This window comes from Zonotrichia albicollis, chromosome 5, assembly GCF_047830755.1.
Source record: "Zonotrichia albicollis isolate bZonAlb1 chromosome 5, bZonAlb1.hap1, whole genome shotgun sequence".
Taxonomy (NCBI): Eukaryota; Metazoa; Chordata; class Aves; order Passeriformes; family Passerellidae; genus Zonotrichia; species Zonotrichia albicollis.
The window spans coordinates 59,346,866-59,359,630 of NC_133823.1; the positions used below are offsets into that span (position 1 = coordinate 59,346,866).

Below are 12,765 nucleotides of genomic sequence, written 5' to 3' on the forward strand. Positions count from 1 at the left end.
CACATACACAATGCAGAATTCTAAACCCTTTCTTTTGCTTGGGAGCTTTGTATTCTGAAGTGAAAGTAAATAACATTTCTGTTGTGTTGTTTCTTTTTGTTCTCCTCCCTTTAGATCCCTGCAGTTCACTGAGCCCGCCGTGCTTTACTGAGGAGGACCGGTTCAGCCTGGAGGCGCTCCGCATGATCCATAAGCAGATGGATGATGACAAAGATGGTGGAATCGAGGTAGATGAAAGTGATGAGGTAGGAGTAAAAAAATTTTACTTGTGCATACTTGAAGTCTTTTTTATCCTTTTGTTTTGTATAGCTGCTCTTTCAGCACTTGAGTAGTTGTTGCTGTTCTTCTTAATTCAGCCCTTTCCTCAGACACATATGGAAGGAAAGTAATTTCTGTATTTGTCTGAAGTGGGATATTACTGTCCATTGTTCTAGCCTAAAGGAAAGTTTTGCATGACTGTGTATAAAAGGTGCTACTTTTGTGATTGGTGAGAGGTGGGCAAAGGTGACTTAGCTTGCAGTAAGACAGTGGTGTGATCCATTGCTTGGTGTTGCAGTTTCTTCACTCAGTTTTCTTGGTTGAGGCATCACTGGCTTATCTTATTTACCTTAGATCTGTTGCAGGCACTTCATGTTATAAAACAATACCTATTACAGAGAGCAGTCCAGAAGAAAGATTTCTGGTTTGGTTTACATTTTACAGACAAGTATTAAGGACATTTTCCTTACTAATGGTACATTAAGTCCTACAACCTAAGGAAGTTTTTGTGACTGTGCTTGAATGAGTTTGGTAGGTAGGCTCCTGGTGGTCCTGGCAAAGGACTTGCCCTTGCATTTACTCAACTTTACCATTGGGATTCTCAGAATTACTGGGTAAGAATGGAAATGTCTCTGTAGTTTGTTGTGCTTGCTTATTTTGCTTTCTGGCCATTATTAGGCACATGCTTGACAACCAAGGGGAGTGAAGATGTTCCCTAAAAATGAGGGTATTGTCATGTGGTTCTGACACCCATTCTTACTGTAGATGAATGGGAGAAGAATCTAGCCCCGTTTCATCATCCTTTTTTATAACATCTAGGGGAACATTGTTCTCCATGAATGAGTTATGAATTATTGTCAAATTTAATGTGACGCTGCTTACTTTTCTGTGTGCCTATGTGCAAACAGCATCAACAGGCCCCATCCAGCCTGACTCTGAACTCTTCCAGGGATGGGGTCATCACAGCATCTCTGCACAGCCTGTTCCAGTGCCTCTTTACCCTCTAAGTAAAGAATTTGTTCCTAACATGTCATCCAAATCTCTTCTGTTTTAGTTTAAAACCACTCACCCTTGTTCTGTTGCTATCTGCCTGGGTAAATAGCTGTTCTCCCTCTATTTTATACTCCTCCTATATGTACTGAAGGTTGCAATAAGATCTTCCTGGAACCTTCTCCAGGCTGAACAGCCCAGCTCTCTCAGCCTGTCTCAAGATAGGTGCTCCAGTGCTCTGATCATCTTTGCTGGCCAGACTTGTTTTTCAGCAGGTCAGTGTCTTTGTTGTGCTGGAGGCAGCACTCCAGGTGGGATCTCAGAAGAGCAGAGGGGCAGAACCACTTCCCTCGACTTGCTGGCCACTCCTCTTTCAATATAGCCCAGGATGCAGCTTGTTGGCCTGTGAGTGCACACTGTTGGCTCATGTTCAGCTTTTCATCCACCAGCACCCCCAAGTCCTTGGTAGGGTTGCTCTCAATGACTTCTCCCAGTCTGTGTTCATGTCATGCATTGCTCCAATGCCGGTGCAACACCTTGTCCTTGGACTTCATGAGATTCTTATGGGCCCACTCCTTAGGTTTGTCCAGATCCCTCTGGATGGTATCTCTTTCTTCTTCTCTTTCAGCTGTGCTGTTCAGTTTCATGTCATCTGCAAACTTGCTGAGGTGCTCTGTCTGTGTTATTGATGAAGGTATCAAAGAACCCCTCTCCCATGAGAGAGCCATGAAGGGCACCACTGATCACTGGCTTCCACCTGGGCAGAGAAGGATTGACAGCTGTGTCCCTTCAGGCAGTTCCTTATCCATCAAATGATCCATCCTTCTAATCTCTCTCCAGTCTGGAGATGATGAGGATGTTATGTGCCACTGTGTCAAAGGCCTTTCAGTGATCTAGTTACATGACATTTGTTTGGTCTGCCCCCATCAGCCACCGCAGTCACCCCACCATAGAAGGCCACCAGATCAGTCAGACACTGCCCTTAGGGAAGCCAAGCTGGATTGTCTCAGATCACTTCATTGTTTGTGCTGTAACATTGCTTCCATGAGGATCTGCTCCGTGATCTTCCAAAACACAAAGGTTTGAGGCTCAATGGTCTTTATTTTCTCAGGTCTGTGTTTCTCCTCTTTTTCAGTAGGAGTGATGTTTCCTTTCTCCTGATCACCAGAGACTTCACCTGACTGCCATGAGTTTTCAAAAATAATGCATATAGTCTGCCTTTGTTATTGCAGAATATTTGGGACAGGCACAGTTCAGTCTGCAAACTGAAACATTAGTGATGGAGTGTGAGCTTCCTGAGGAGCTTCCCAGTACTTTGATTTCTCTTGACTTGTACTGCATTTTTTATACACTGAAGCTGAGGAAGTTAAAAGACAATACTGGAACATTTATACATTGGAAACATTTTATTAGTATTCAGAAGATTTGCTCTGGTTTCCAGTGGACCATCTTTATATCTGACCTTAATTTCTTCCTCTTCCAGAGAAAACAAGAGAAACTATGCTAAAGACCTGCTTAAATGGCTGAAATTATAATGGTTGATGAGGCATGCTGTTCAGCTGGGGTAATTAGAGATGGGTGAAACTAGATGTTCAAACTACACATTGTGCATAAAATAAGATGACTTAATTGTAGCCCTTGTTTCTGCTAGTTCATTTTTAATTATTGAAGAAATATTTAATAACCCACTCTCTGCAAAGTAGCACTTTTCTACATGTAATTTCCACGCAAATCAGTGATGAATATGTATTTGCATAGAGTGCTTTCTTCTAAGACATTAAATGCAAACCTGAAATTAATGAGAAATGCAGTTTAATTGCAAGTTCAGCTAGTAACCTCTGTTTTTCTTGTAGTGCTTTTACTAAATCTTTACCATTATCTTAAAAGATCTACATTTACACAACATGGTTACCTGATTACAGTAGGTCTGAATATGTACTAAATATGTCCTATTTATATTTCAGAGCAAGATTTTATTTTGTTTTGTTTTGTCACAGTGGGTAATGCTGCTTATTCTGATTAAGAATGAGGACTGATAATTAAAAAACCCACTTTATTAGAAGTTAAGCTTACATGGAATAGAGGGATTTTACTTAACAGCAGGGAATGGATTTTCTGTTTTATGCTGCATGGTTTTTACTTGCAAGACTCCTGAAGAGCAGCATATTGAGTATGTGGATTAGGTGTCCGTTCTCTTTTTACTTGGCAGGAAGAATGTGACAAAGTAGAATAACTTTCTGCTGTTTTAGCTGCACCACAACAGTGTTGCAAGGATATATTTACACCAAGGAAGGAAGTTCTTGTAAATAAGTTATTTTGAGACAGGAAGGTAAAAAGAGCTAAAGATGTTGAACTATTTATTTTAAGTGTTTTAATTTGCTAATTCCAACAGTTAACTCCCTACAGTGATTCCAGACATTTCATCTGCATGCAGTTTATTTTTCCTAATGTTTTCATGCGCTGTTTTAGGTTGTAGCTTGTTTTTCTTCTAAATGAAGACCAAATGAAACCATTCTGTAAAGAAGGAATTTTTCTAGGATATTAAGAAATTTGAACAAAGATATTTCCTATTTTCTCAAAACGTATCTGATACTGGAAGACCTTTGGACATACTTTGTATGGACTGGAAAGAAACTTGTATTTGACTTTGATAAAGTTGATGTGAGGAAACCTGATCTAAACTTTTAGCATGGGATTTAATAGCAAAACATGAGGGATTTTGTTGAAGTCTTATTAGGAAGTTAGAGGGGCTCTAGTCTGAGTATGAAGTAGTTACTTTTCACCACAGTTCCTTTTTTCCTTATTATTTGGTGTGGTACAGCAGAGAAAAAGAAAAAGGAAGAAAAAAAAGCCCTCTATACTTATTATGAGGGCAGACTAAACGAATTTTTCTATCAGACTTTGCTGATATTATTACTTTATATGTCAAGGATTGTTGAAGCTGGTTTCAGGAGGTAGGCTGTAAAGGGGTTAGTGAAAGGGAGAACGTGGTGTTACTAACTGAGGTTTTAGTCATGTGTTGTGGGAGGCTATCTGCCTCAGGAAGCATCTGTTGCACCATGGGAACTTGTTTTGTTTTAATGATGAGACACAAGCAATAAAACACACTTATCATATGTTCACTATTTACATAGGTTTTTCCTGTTTCCTTCACTTCCCATAGCAGGTCCTACATAAAGTAATTTCCTCAAGGAATCTCTCTGCAGTGTTAGAATTGGTTGATGTTTTTGAAGTGTTAGTATCTTGCTGTGTATCTGATGTCTCACCAAGCTAAAGGCACAAATGTACAGTTGTGCATGGGATCTCTGGAGAGATCACTTCATATTTTGCTTAAGTTTTTTTAAGGAGATAACTGGAATTGTCACTTTATAAAAAAACTGCAAACTGAACAAACCCCATAGAAAATCATCAACACCCCGCCCCATGCCCTTCTCCCCAAAAAATAATTTAAAAAAAGACAAAAAGTACAGTAAGGAGAAGAGACTGCAGCATTGAAAGCATCAGAGAATAGCTTTTAGCAGGATGGTCAAAGCAGTTGGGACCTCAGAGATGATATGCTAAAGTGACTGGCTTAAAAATGTTGTCTGGAGGCAAGAATCAAATAGAATCCAACTTTTGTGGGCTAAACCAGGGAAGATGATTCTCTTCTATACAGTGATTAAAGCAGGAGAAGTAGCTACCATGGTCTGGAATGATAATACTATTATAGCACTTTGGCTGCAGTAAATTTGACAGGGATAGGCTTCATTTTGTTCTCTGGAAATATACTCTTAGCAAGATGTTAAATGTCCTTTTAAATTCCCTTAGTATTTTGATTTTGTCATTGTCATTTATGTAATAAAAGTCCTTAAACTGGAGTTAATATTTCTGTAAACAACTTAATATTTTGGTGTCAGCTTTTTAGACAAAATTCTGGCTGTGGAAAAATATGTGCTACAGTGGTTTAGAAATGGAGGACATTATAACTGTTTTTTTTATGATGGCTCCTGAGTGCATTTACATCTCACTGTGCAAGACAGTCTGTTACAAACATTGGTCTTTGGAACAAGGATTTTGAGCTTCCTAACCAGTGCAGCAAATCCTTGCCCCCAAAGCTACTGGGTTACTTTGAATTCCTTAATTTGAGGAATAATAGAGGTCTTGAATAAATAGAGGTCTTTTTTGAATTGGTTTTTATTTTTTTTTTTTTCATTCAACTGCTAAGGTATTTGTCTCCAGGCAGAGTGTGTTTTAGTCTCCTGAAGTTTTGTAAGCAGCTCTGAACGTGTCTCGACAATTTGTCCTTGCAGAGCAGGATAGGGAGCCAGGTCTTGTGTGAAAACATGGATGGTGTTAGTTGACAGCTGTGCCAGTGCAGAGAAGCCCTTTGCAGAGGCAGCACGTGTTCTCCTGGGTACAGTTGCATGGAAACCTTTCCAACGTGGCTTGGAGCAGACCTGCCTCACGCCTCGCCTCCTTGGAAGTGCTGAAGCCAACACGAAGCTGTCTGCACCTCTTTATTTAGTCCTGCTACAATGAAGTGATGCCTTGGAAATTCTGTCTTGGCTTTGCAGAGTTTACTTTGCAGTAGATAGCTACACTTTTGTTTTCAGCTGGAGTAACTTTTTTTGATAGAATGTGTAGGTTATTTAAGATATACTTGATAATACTTTCCTGGCTGTGTCCTACGTTGTTCTTGTCATGTTTTATTGTTAATATTATTAAATATGTTTTATTTTACTTTATAGCATCTTTAGAAGCCATTTCTGTAGGGTAGGCAGTCATACCTGAATCATGGTATGTTGCCATTTAAAAGCACATCTGCCATCATAATTTAGTCAGTATGTGTGACACTGCAATAGCTGCAACAAATCTTGTAGCAAATTGATGTGAGGAAATGCACTAAAAGGCTGAAGTTGGAACTTTTGCTGATTTTTCCTTTGAAGGTGTAAATATGAAGGAAATAACACTGTTTGAGGAATAGATGCTCAAGGGTGAGAGTAATACCTGGCCAGGAGATGTTACTAATTGTTCTTAAACTTGTCAGAGTCTATTTTAAGCTGATTAAACTGAAAATCATAAACTTGAGCCTTCACCCAGAACAAAATATAAACATCATGAGAGTGGTTCCTGCTGCTGTTAGTGAGTGTGGTTAATTTTACCTTTCCAGTGGCATTCTTGAAAGTATGCAAGTGCTTGTTTGTTCTGAGTCTTGCAGCATCGATATTTTAACTTACTTTTCTCTCTTTTTTTTCTTTCTTTTTTTTTTCCTTTTTCCTTTTTCTTTTTAACAGCATATATGTGTATGCTGTTATAGCACTTCTGGGATCAAAACTCTAGTTTCAAGTCTAGGTGTGGTGTTTTTTTAATTCTGTACTTGTTTTTGGAGTAATTGCTTTTGACCAATGATTATTTTTTGTTTCATACAGAGTTTTTAGGGAACTTATCTTCTGCTTTCTTGGTTTCAACTTTGTAGTCTTAAAAGGACTTCTCCTTCCTGAGTAATTATGTTGGCTAAGATAATACTTAGATGTGTTTTTCTTAGAGCTTATTCTTTTAACCTCCCTATTTAGAGTTATTTTTCTAACCTTTTCTTTGTATACTTAATGACCAGAGCAACAAAAGAGAGATTAGCTGCCATGACAAAGAATAGAAAAATCCTCTTTTTAACTAGAGTTGTTCTGTTTTTGTCTTTCTTCAGTTTAGGTCCCAGTTCTTTTTCTTAAAGAAACACTTCCATATTAGGCCACTTTGGAAACAAAGATACAAAAGAAAGACGTTTGATGTTGTTATGTGCCTCTTCCTCAGTGAATGCACTACTCCTTGAAACACGGTGACCTCTTTCCAGATATGTGCACTGTGACTTTAGTTGTGACCTTGTGGTGTCAGAGGACCTCTTTGAGGAAGTCATCGCGGTTATTTTCTCGGGATCTGGGAGCAGTATGGGTAGGACAGAAGAGGAGCTTTTCACTTGGAAGAAGTTCTCACTCAGAACTCAGTAGTACATCTCAGAGATGTACTATCTCTGCCTCTGAGCAGTAACTGTGCTGGTTACTACCTGCAAGCTGCTTTCCATTTTGTGTTGACGCTCCCTTTTAAAAAGAGGGCGGTAGTTAAATCCTCCCGCTGGGCCCGTCCCGTCCCGGTGCGCGGGGCCCGGGGCGCGGAGCCCGTCCCGCTGGGCCCGTCCCGCTCCTGGCCATCCCGCGCAGCGGAGCCGCTCCTGAGCGCCTGCGGGCGGCGCCCTCTGCGGGCGGCGCGGCGGAACTGCAGGCGAAGGGAGCCGCGCTCGTCCCCGGGCCTGGCCCGGTGGGATGGGCAGAGCTGTCGCACCTTGGAGCTTTTTGTTTTCAGCTGACATCTTCCTTCAATTCTTTACTTCTAACAGTTGAGCAGTACTGTTAACAGCTACTCAGATTTTTCTTGACAGCACCTGTAACCGAGCAAAAGTTCTCACCCTTCGATATTTTACAACTTTTACTGACAACTATCAGTAAAGGTAGCGAGTTTGTACAAACAAGAGTGATCTGAGTTTTAGCTGAGAAGACTCAAAATTGGGCCAAGCCTGGAGATACAATATATCCTGTCCCTCTTCAGCAACTTGATCACCTTACAACACTTGTTTTGAAAAAAAAATGTCCCTGCCTGACATTTGGAGTCCCCAAGGACTGTGCATCATCAGTCACTGGAAAGCTGAAGAGTGAGCGCTAGCATTTACCTTAACCCCCACGTGAAAAGAGATAATCTTTACAGAAAGGGACATATAAGACATGTTTTTGCTGTATTTTTAGTATGTTATTTGCAAGTTCCTGAAAGATATTCTGGGAATGTCAGTTGGCAGCAGATTCTTGAAGTCTGGAGGGAAAAGGTAAGGTGGGAAAGCATCAGTTCTTTCCTGCTGTTCCATCTGTAAGACTGTACTATAATCTGGAAAACTTTAGGGACATTAGTGGATAAGAAAATTATTTTGTTGGTTTTCTTTTTGTTTAGCTCCTGCTCTTCAGTTTAGCCTTTAATAAACATGGAGTGGGAATGAACAAGACAATCCATCTTTCATTGCATGTTGCGTGACAGTTGTAGAATTTGGCAGCTTCATGTAAGGATTGCCAATATGGGAAGTATTCAGAGTTCCCACTTGGATGATGGAATGTGCAACAGATATTTTTACATTTCCATACAGTTACAGCATACAGTCCTGTGCTTATTAAACCTTTTTACTATTGCTGACCCATGGTTTTTCAGAAGATCTGTAATTGCCTTTGCCCCAGCAGGCTGCTATTTTCAGTTCTCACATATTTCATAAGTTTCTCATATATTTCTCATGTATATGCATGCATATTTATATATCTCAATTTATGCCATTCTTATACACATGGGGAAAAGGAGTTAAAAATGCTTATGCAGCTTATATGGGCTAAATGGAACTATTCTAGGAATCAAAAGGCTTTACAAAATTAATTTGTGACAATCAGAAAAAGTTTTGAAGTAATAAATAAAAGTAAGAGGATTTACATCCAGTCAGTGTTTTGATACTTTGGTTCTGTGGTTTGTTTAAGGAGGGCAAACTAGTATGTTGTCCCAAATCCATCAGTTAGGGGAGAAACTTCAATCCATTCATAGTTTGAGATTCCCTCACATTCTAGTAAAAATATTTTAGTTGGGGAGAATTTGCATATTAAGTTAGGGGGAATTGCATATTTCTTTTCTTGCGTATTTCTGCTATTGTATACTCTGCCTTTTTATTAAGAGTTAATATTATTATTTAATGTTGGCTACTTTTCAGTGTCTCCTGCAGTTTCTGAACGGTATACTCTGTAGGTTTGTTGGAAATGGAGCCTTTGTGGGATGCTCTGCACTTGAATTATTACCTGGACTGAATTTTAAGAATTGAGTTCTTTTGCAGTGCATCACTAGCATGGCTTTCTTCCTCACCTCTCTTGAAGTGGTGATGACATATGATCAGCTGTATAAAAGGCTATTTTTGACTTGGCTGTCATGACTATCTGTAGCTGGTTTTGTTGGAGTAGCTTTATTGAACTTTATGAGCAGAGGAAAGCAAGCTATCTACTGTGGAAGGTTACTTGGTTTTCTGGTACTGCTAGTACCAGATACTTGTTTTCTGATACTGCTCCTAAGGTTTTCACCCACAGAGACTGTTCATACAGTGCTTTCAGGGACTGATACTTATGGAAGGTTTCCACTATTAACTAGTTGGAGGTCATTTACCAACTAGTATTCCAACTTTTCTAGGCATTTATGAGATCAAAATATTGAATGTATTTTGCAGTTCCATATCTTTTCTTGGGTGTGTATTTGGAGAACTGTTTGTAGCTACTTGTGGAATACTGATACAGCACTGCCATCATAAAATTGTATCATAGAACCATGGAATGGTTTGGGTTGGAAGAGGCCTTAAAGATCATTTGATTCCAGCTTCCCTGTTGTAGGCAGGGACATCTTGCACTAGCTCAGATTGCTCAGAGCCCGATCCAGCCTGGCCTCGAATGCTGCCAGGGATGGTGCATTTACAGCTTCTCTGCACAACGTGTGCCAGTGCCTCACCACCCACTCTGTATGTCAGGGTTGCATGATATTCCTTTTTATAATGTTTGCTAAAAGGCTTCCTATTAATTACTGAAAATGAAGCAGCTTTATGTAATGCTTCTGTGCTTGGAGTGTAACCACTGAGGAATGATTAGCAAGCAGAAAATTGGCCCTCAGATGACTTCTGTTTTTTAATTTGATGAATAGAAGTCAAATTTTTGTTGTCTAATCAAAAGACTTTAATACTACTTGGTAAACAGCTTACTCTCATCCCTCAGGCAGTTGCATTTAACTGGTATGGCAGGATTCCGGCATTAGTCATCCAAAAATGACTGGCACACTTTCAAATCTTACATGGCCTTGTTTGCAAGGAGGGGAAGTTGGTTAAATGTCATCAGAATAGAGAAGTGTACAGCGTGACTGTGTGGTGTGTTCCTGTAATCACTGTAAATCTGAGGCATACTAATGATTTTCAACTCAGTGCAGTGGCAACTGCATTGTCAGTTTTTCTAGGATTTAATAATTGTGAAAAACAAATCTTGTAAGAGGGTTTACCTTACCTTCTGTCTTTGATGCAGAAAACTCAGATCAATTCTCTGCTGCTTGCATGGGGAAGAAATGGGAAAGACTCTACCTGATTTCTGTGCAGTTTCTCTTCAGAAATCATCATTTAGGCATTTAAGATTGTTTTTCTCTTTTCTTCAGTTTCTAAGGGAAGATATGCAATACAAGGATGCCTCAAATAAACATAGTCACCTGCACAGAGAAGACAAGCATATCACCATTGAGGATCTGTGGAAACGCTGGAAAACATCTGAAGGTAGGTAAAGAAGTGTGGCTGAAAATGGCATCGGTATAATTCAACAATTTTTCCACCAAGCATAGAGGAGTGAATGAATGACCTCTTGAAGCATCTTCATCAGTCTGTTTTGACACTGTTATTTATAGGCACACATAAATTTGATTAAGAACTCAGCTAGAGGTAATTTCCTCTTCATATGCTTTGTGTATTGTAAACTAAGTAAACTAAGATAGTTTGCGTGAGGTTGTAATTTATCAAGGTGATGGTGCAAGTGCTGAATTCCAGATTAGCATGTTTTTGGTTTAATAAACTCTAAGAGTTTCTCCCAAGCTATTTAAATTTTTTAAATATAGTATTAAGTGGAAAATTCAATGCATTTTCACTTTGATTTCGATTTTATTTGAGCTGCAAAGATCTAGAATTCTTAGTCCAAAGAATTTTTGAAAAATCTTCTTTAACATGGGATACAGTAAAATGCATTGACAACCCAACACCATCAGCCCTCCCTCACTTTGATTTAAATGAGATAAGTTGAGCCAACTATTCCAAGTATCAAAGGACAGTATTTAATCAGCACAGTGTTCATTGCCAAATACGTCCCAGGATATAGTGATTAAAAAAGATATCTGAAATGCTAGAGTTGTTAGGAGAAAAATGCCTGACTTCCTCAGCCCCTTCCCCACCCCAGCCCTCATTCCAGAGGTGTTGTGCTGTCCTGGCTGTGGCCAGGCCAGGATTAATTTTCAGCAGCAGTCAGGAGGGGGCATGGCCGCAGCCAGGGTGTTATCCTACACCTGCACCCCACGTCATTGCTGGGAGCTGGAACTGGCTTGTGCCGGGGAGAGGAGATTCATTCTGGTGGAGAAATATGGGGAACGGACCCATCTGGTATTTGTTTATTGTCAGGGGCTTTCCATGTGAGTAGTTTAGTTTTCTTATACCTTTTGTCATTGTATTGTTGCTCTTATTGTTAATTTTCTTATCTCATTGCTGTTTCCAGTAAATTGTTCCTATCTCGATTTGTGATCTTTACCCTTTGTGCCTCCAATTGGAGGGGGAGGGGAAACTGCACATGTTTGTAAAAGGACTGCTAAATTTGAGAATACCTAAACCACAGCTTGTTCTAATAGTGAGCATAGAGAGATCTAAAACTTAGTATGGGTCAAACAACTGAAAGTAAGAGCAGGAGGGGAATGAATCCAGGAATATGGCATTGGTTCATTCTGCTAATGCAGGAAGTCACTTAACTGCACTCTGAGGTAATGCATGAAGTGTTTGGAATATAGTAAATTTTCGTTTTAACCAGTAACTTTTGGCCTTATCTCTTCAAATATTCTTTAAATACTTATTAACTGAAGATCCTGTGCCCTGAAAGTATTGCAACTAAATTATCAGAAAAAATGATTTCCTCAAAACTGTAGGTGTAAGTCATGAATAACTGTTAAAAATTTAGGCTTCAGTGATTCTAGAAGTATAGTTCGTCTGTTGTGTATATCTTTATTCCAGTGTTCTTGAATGTAGTGAGTAAGACTCAAAAGACTTGGAGAGGAATGTCTCATCTCATTGTGTCTGCTTATAGTGGCTTTATTTGTGTATCCTGCTGAGAGAACTAAAATTGCACCAGAGGGAGACCCTTAGAATGAGACTCCAGAGCAGTGTTAACAGTGGTCTGCTGACTGTTAGAAAGCATGAAGCCTCTCAGAAAATGAACTACTTTAATTTGATTTTAGGTAACATGGAATATGTTGCCATTCCTTTATATGTTTTAGGAATTCTTGATTTATTTGTTTTTTATGTGCCGCTAGTTTACAGCAATTTGACTACATTAAATAAGAGGATGGAAGGTAGTATAAATGATAGTATCAGTAATTTGAGACTTTTAAGCAATCTGCTGAGTTGTCTGTGTGAGAATTGCCAACTCTATTGCTCCTGACAGTATATACAGAAACATCTTCAGGATCTACTGCTGCGTAGTTTATGCTGAGTAGAATTTGCCTATTCTTTGCCATAAAGCTTGCTTTATGTGGATATTTGTCTTAAATATTTGTCAAATAGCTCAAAGGTGTTCTTTGTTTAACATATTGGTGGTGCCAGACAGATAAGATGTGAGGGAAGAAAGAAAAAAAATGTCGTTGCTGTTTGATGTCTCCTTTTAGGACTAAGGAAAGTAGAGATTGCTTTTAAATAATTGA

At 39.3% G+C, this 12,765-nt stretch overlaps 1 protein-coding gene across 2 annotated transcripts in view; it reads left to right on the top strand.

The window, feature by feature from the left end:
• The window catches only part of STIM2 (stromal interaction molecule 2), a 70,084-nt gene that overhangs the window by 35,734 nt on the left and 21,585 nt on the right, over positions 1–12,765 (top strand). For both annotated transcript variants that reach the window (XM_074541832.1, XM_074541831.1), the window contains exons 2-3: positions 115–245; positions 10,477–10,591. In XM_074541832.1, coding sequence (XP_074397933.1) covers positions 115–245; positions 10,477–10,591 — 246 coding nt within the window. The remainder of the gene's footprint in view (positions 1–114; positions 246–10,476; positions 10,592–12,765) is intronic.